Below are 6000 nucleotides of genomic sequence, written 5' to 3' on the forward strand. Positions count from 1 at the left end.
CAAAGGAATAGAATCTAGAACCAAGAAATAAATCCACGTGTACATATTTGTTAAGGGAGCCAAGAATACTCAGTGGAGAAAAGACACTTTTCATTATAAATGGTTCTGGGGAAATGTAATATTTACATGCAAAAGACAAACTAGATCCCTGTCTTATACCATTCACAAAAATTACTCTAAATGGATTAAAGACCAGAAACCATAAAATTCTTAGAATAAAACACAGGGTAAAAGCTTGCTGATATGTGTCTTGTCATAGAGCCCTTTTGGATATGATACCTAAAGCACAAGCAACAAAAAAAACAATAAACAAATGGGACCACATCAAACTAAAAAAGCATCTGCACAAGCAAGGAGATAATCAACATGATGTAAAGGCAAGCTGTGATTCATACAACTCAATAGCAAAAAAAAAAAAAAAAAAAAAAAAAAACATTTAAAAAGTGGGCAAAGGATCTGAACAGACATTGTTCCAAAGAAGATATTTAAATGCCCCACAGCTATATGAAAAGATGCTCAGTTGAGTTCAGTTCAGTCGCTCAGTCGTGTCCGACTCTTGACACCATGAATCGCAGCACGCCAGGCCTCCCTGTCCATCACCAACTCCTGGAGTTCACTGAGACTCACATCCATCGAGTCAGTGATGCCATCCAGCCATCTCATCCTCTGTTGTCCCCTTCTCCTCCTGCCCCCAATCCCTCCCAGCATCAGAGTCTTTTCCAATGAGTCAACTCTTCGCATGAGGTGGCCAAAGTACTGGAGTTTCAGCTTCAGCATCATTCCCTCCAAAGAAATCCCAGGGCTGATCTCTTTCAGAATGGACTGGTTGGATCTCCTTGCAGTCCAAGGGACTCTCAAGAGTCTTCTCCAACACCATACTTCAAAAGCATCAATTCTTCGGTGCTTAGCCTTCTTCACAGTCCAACTCTCACATCTATACATGACCACAGGAAAAACCGTAGCCTTGACTAGACGGACCTTTGTTGGCAAAGTAATGTCTCTGCTTTTGAATATGCTATCTAGGTTCATCATAACTTTCCTTCCAAGGAGTAAGCGTCTTTTAATTTCATGGCTGCAGTCACCATCTGCAGTGATTTTGGAGCCCAGAAAAATAAAGTCTGACACTGTTTCCACTGTTTTCCCATCTGTTTCGCATGAAGTGATGGGACCAGATGCCATGATCTTCGTTTTCTGAATGGTGAGCTTTAAGCCAACTTTTTCACTCTCCACTTGCACTTTCATCAAGAGGCTTTTTAGTTCCTCTTCACTTTCTGCCATAAGGGTGGTGTCATCTGCATATCTGAGGTTATTGATATTTCTCCCGGCAATCTTGATTCCAGCTTGTGTTTCTTCCAGTCCAGCGTTTCTCATGATGTACTCTGCATATAAGTTAAATAAGCAGGGTGATAATATACAGCCTTGACAGACTCCTTTTCCTATGTGGAACCAGTCTGTTGTTCCATGTCCAGTTCTAACTGTTGCTTCCTGACCTGCATACAGATTTCTCAAGAGGCAGGTCAGGTGGTCTGGTATTCCCATCTCTTTCAGAATTTTCCACAGTTTATTGTGATCCACACAGTCAAAGGCTTTGGCATGGTCAGTGAGGCAGAAATAGATGTTTTTCTGGAACTCTCTTGCTTTTTCCATGATCCAGCAGATGTTGGCAATTTGACCTCTGGTTCCTCTGCCTTTTCTAAAACCAGCTTGAGCATCAGGAAGTTCATGGTTCACGTATTGCTGGAGCCTGGCTTGGAGAATTTTGAGCATTACTTTACTAGCATGTGAGATGAGTGCAGTTGTGCCATAGTTTGGCATTGCCTTTCTTTGGGATTGGAATGAAAACTGACCTTTTCCAGATGCTCAACATCACTAATTATGAGGGAAATGCAAGTCAAACCCACATGGGGACATATCAAAAAGAGTATTTGTCTGCTCAGTCGTGTTCGACTCTTTGTGACCCCATGGACTGCAACACGCCAGGCCTCCCTGTCCATCACCAACTCCCAGCGTTTACCCAAACTCATGTCCATTGAGTCAGTGATGCCATCCAACCATTTCATCCTCTGTTGTCCCCTTCTCCTCCTGCCTTCAATCTTTCCCAGCATCAGGGTCTTTTCAAATGAGTCAGCTCTCCGCATCAGGTGGCCAAAGTAATGGAGCTTCAGCTTCAACATCAGTCCTTCCAATGAACACTCAGGACTGATCTCCTTTAGGATGGACTGGTTGGATCTCCTTGCAGGGACTCTGAAGAGTCTTCTCCAACACCACAGTTCAAAAGCATCAATTCTTCGGCACTCAGCTTTCTTTATAGTCCAACTCTCACATCCATACATGACTACTGGAAAAACCATAGCCTTGATTAGACAGACCTTTGTTGGCAAAGTAATGTCTCTGCTTTTTAATAAGCTGTCTAGGTTGGTCATAACTTTCATTCCAAGGAGTTAGCGTCTTTTAATTGTATACCTTTAACTTGTACAATGTTATGCCAACTATGTCTGAATATGATTGACAAATCATTAAATGCCAAGTTTTAATATATGAGACATCAAAGTAATGAATTGAAAATTCATACAGCATTTTGTATTCCCCATAACTCAAGTACCTATTTATACAGTGTCTAAAATTCTTTTATTTCATTATTAAATTATGAAGTAATTATTCTATAGCCAGGCAGAATTAAAAATTTTCTTGCAGAGGTTCAGCATGTATAACGTCTGGAAACATTATTGGTTTTGTTGCTGTAATCAGTTATTTTTTTATGTCTCGCTTTGTGTGGTTTATAATGTCTGTGATTAACATTTCCCTTCTGGTAAGGTATTTTATTAATAAAATCATAAGAATAGTATTGTAAGTTACTAGACAAGGTGCTATTTCACAGCTGAAAAAAACTGATCGTCATAAACAAGGCAGTCGAGTATGGGTGGTTAAGAGCAGGAGCCCTGGGGCCAGCCCACCTGTGTGTGAATTCTAACTCTGCCTCCAGTGGCCTCTGTGTGAATCTAGGGTGAATTAATTTTTTTTACTTATTTGTGACTCTCTTTCCCTACCTGTTAAATGGAGATGGATATGTAGAATATCTCCTAGTGTGTTACAAGATTAAATGTTAACACATGTACGACTTAAAGCCAAGCCTGGCACTTGATAGGTGTCAACGTATGGTTCCTTAGTGGTGACATGTTGCATTAAAACTAACTGTCTTGATTGCATCTCAAGTACAGTTCTTAAGAACAGGATTTTAGGGATGTTTGAATTCATTCCAGGGTATTAAATGCTTTAAATGGTAATCCTGCCCTGCCCCCAACCCAGGCTTAAAATGAAAAACTTTAAACTTCTTAACTCCCTATCAGAATTAGATACTAAAATTCCCACTTACTCTTTGCTTATAAGCCTTTATTGATCCAATGGGGCCTGTTAGGTAAGGCTCCTCTCCCTCTGCCCCATCCCCTCGGATACATAGGTTGCCAGATTACCCTTGTCAGCATTGGCCCAGTTGAGCTCCTAGAAGCTCTTCGAGGCTCATTATCCCCATGATAAACTCTAACAGTAATGTGATATTTTTAATTTGCAGATAATACAGCAGACACACCAAGTAATAGAAACCGAGCAAAACAGAGAAATTGAGAAATGGAAAAGACTTGCACAGTTGAAGAATCGGGAGCTGGACAAGTTCCGAACAGAGTTAGACTCGATCTTGGATGTTCTCCGAGAGCTGCACCGGCAGGGGGTGGTCGTGCCAGTTGCTTTGGCAGAAGTGAACGCACCAGAGTATTAGTAGAAACTCACATGTCACGTGACCTCACAGAGAGGCCTGAAGATGGTTGGGGTCCCCATCAGAAGGAGGCTTTTGAAAAAAGTGTTCCAGTATGTTGCTGGAACACAAGAACATTTCAAAATAAATCATATTTTACCAGCTAGGGAAAAATAAGAGCAGCATTAAATAGTGTATTTTACTGGAAAAAATTAGTCATCAACATTTTAAATAATTTACAGACAAATCCCTTTATGGCAGATGATTAGAACTGGTGATATTTATTGCAAAAGGCCTCACACGCTAGATATGGGAGGAAAACAAAATTGCAGATACTTGGCCATTATTGACTAGGTGTGTATTTTTAATTCTTGCCCAGAAGAACAGCTCCTCTTTCTCACAGAAACGGGGTGGGCAGTGTGAGCACAGTGGCTCAGACAGTCACTGATGTAATGGTGCTTCATGTTCATTCTGGTGAGAGTTGTAACTTGCGTACAGGTAGATAGTGAACTCTCGTGTTGCTCTCGTGTTCTCCCAGATTTCCACTCCTGCCTCTAGGCGCCTCATTTTGCACCTGATACAGGTGCAAGGTATATATCACAAGTAGTAGGGGAATTTGATTTATTCACTGTTTCATTTATGCTGTGTCTCAAATGCCAGTCCCTCTTTTGTAAGTCTAAGGTGATAAACAGAATGCAACATTTTTACTTCATTTAAGAAGTAAATATATGTTCACTAAAGAAATTAAAAGCATGTGTAAAAGTAGCCAGATTATTCTCTTACATCACAGTTCCATTTCCCAAAGCAGCTAGTAGGCACATGAGATACTGGTGCATGAAAGCTGTAGCTGGGGCTTTCCCTGGGGGCTGCTTTGTTTTCAGATGTTCTGGCTCACTGCTGTCCAATAGGAAGATCCTGTGAGCCACGTGTCATTTAAAAATTTTTATAGCCACATTTAAAAAGGTAAAAAGAAACAAATGAAGTTAATTTTGGTAATTTATGTAATATATCTAAAATAATATAAAAATTGGGATTTTACATTCTTTTTTTCATCCTAAGTTTCCAAAATCAGGTAAGTTTTCCATTTATAGCACATCTCAGTTTGAACCAGCCACATTCTAAGTGCTCAATAACCACATGCCAGCAAGTGCAATTCTAGAATAATCATTACAAAGTGAAGTACTTTATAAAGGACATGTGAAGTAGAACTTGGTAAACTTATAGGTATTAAATGTGAAATGTGGAAATTAAATGTAAGGAATACAGTTAATATCTTGATGTCCAGCATTTTTAATGTTCTTTTCCTAAGGGTAGAAAGCATTAATTAAAATTTGCTATTTTTTTATGTGAAAGAGTTGTAAGTTATAAACTATTTTGGTTATTATTTGAATGTGTTTTGTATACTTTTTATCTGCAAACCTATTCATTTATAACTGTACCTTCCCTTTGTCTTTTTGACTGACTCTCCATGGGCCTTTCATTCTAAGCACAAGCATGGCTGATTCTGAAACACAAGTAGTACAGACATCAAACAGATTATCAGTTCCAGAGAAGGCACATCCTGTTTTGATGAGGACTCCATATTGTGGAATAAGCTGCACATGTGACACAGCTTCAGTTTCATTTACAGAGTAAAGGTCCATGTGCACTATCAGAACTGTTAGTTACAACCAGAAACCTCAGAGACAATATCTCAGCCCTTAGGGTTTGCACTGAGGGTCTAGGATGAGAACACAGGTGGACACATTTACACCATCTTGAAAAAAGAGAAAGGCTTTTATGAAAAAAAAAAAAAGTAGGAGAAGGGGACAACAGAGGATGAGATGGTTGGATGGCATCACTGACTCAATGGACATGAGTTTGAACAAGCTCCGGGAGTTGGTGATGAAGAGGGAAGCCTGGCACGTTGCAGCCTACGGGATCACAGAGTCAGACGCAACTGAACTGAAAGCAAAGTAGGTCTGGGTTTGTTGAAAGCTTCAATCACAATCACCTAAATAATGCAAATAGGAATTTTTCCCATCAATGCCTACTTTATAGGACTGTTGTAAGAAATAACGTTTGAAGAGCAGCATTATCAGGGGTTCTACAGAGGAAAGAGGCACCACATTCCATCAGTGGAATAAAATGGGTTAGTAAATTCAGTAGCAAGAGGCTAGACTTCGTGGAAAAAAGGGTGGGCAGTGGTAATTATACCAAGTATGCCTCCTTGGAGCACATAAATAAAGAGGCAAGAATACAGCAGGAATCTG

At 39.9% G+C, this 6000-nt stretch overlaps 1 protein-coding gene across 4 annotated transcripts in view; it reads left to right on the forward strand.

Moving 5' to 3' along the window:
* The window catches only part of CEP162 (centrosomal protein 162), a 93668-nt gene extending 88536 nt beyond the window's left edge, over positions 1 to 5132 (forward strand). For all 4 annotated transcript variants that reach the window (XM_055535569.1, XM_055535570.1, XM_055535571.1 and 1 more), the window contains one exon: positions 3569 to 5132. In XM_055535569.1, coding sequence (XP_055391544.1) covers positions 3569 to 3772 — 204 coding nt within the window. In that variant the 3' untranslated portion in view covers positions 3773 to 5132. The remainder of the gene's footprint in view (positions 1 to 3568) is intronic.
* The last annotated feature ends 868 nt before the right edge of the window (positions 5133 to 6000 follow it).

This window comes from Bubalus kerabau, chromosome 9 (assembly GCF_029407905.1).
Source record: "Bubalus kerabau isolate K-KA32 ecotype Philippines breed swamp buffalo chromosome 9, PCC_UOA_SB_1v2, whole genome shotgun sequence".
Classification (NCBI taxonomy): Eukaryota; Metazoa; Chordata; class Mammalia; order Artiodactyla; family Bovidae; genus Bubalus; species Bubalus kerabau.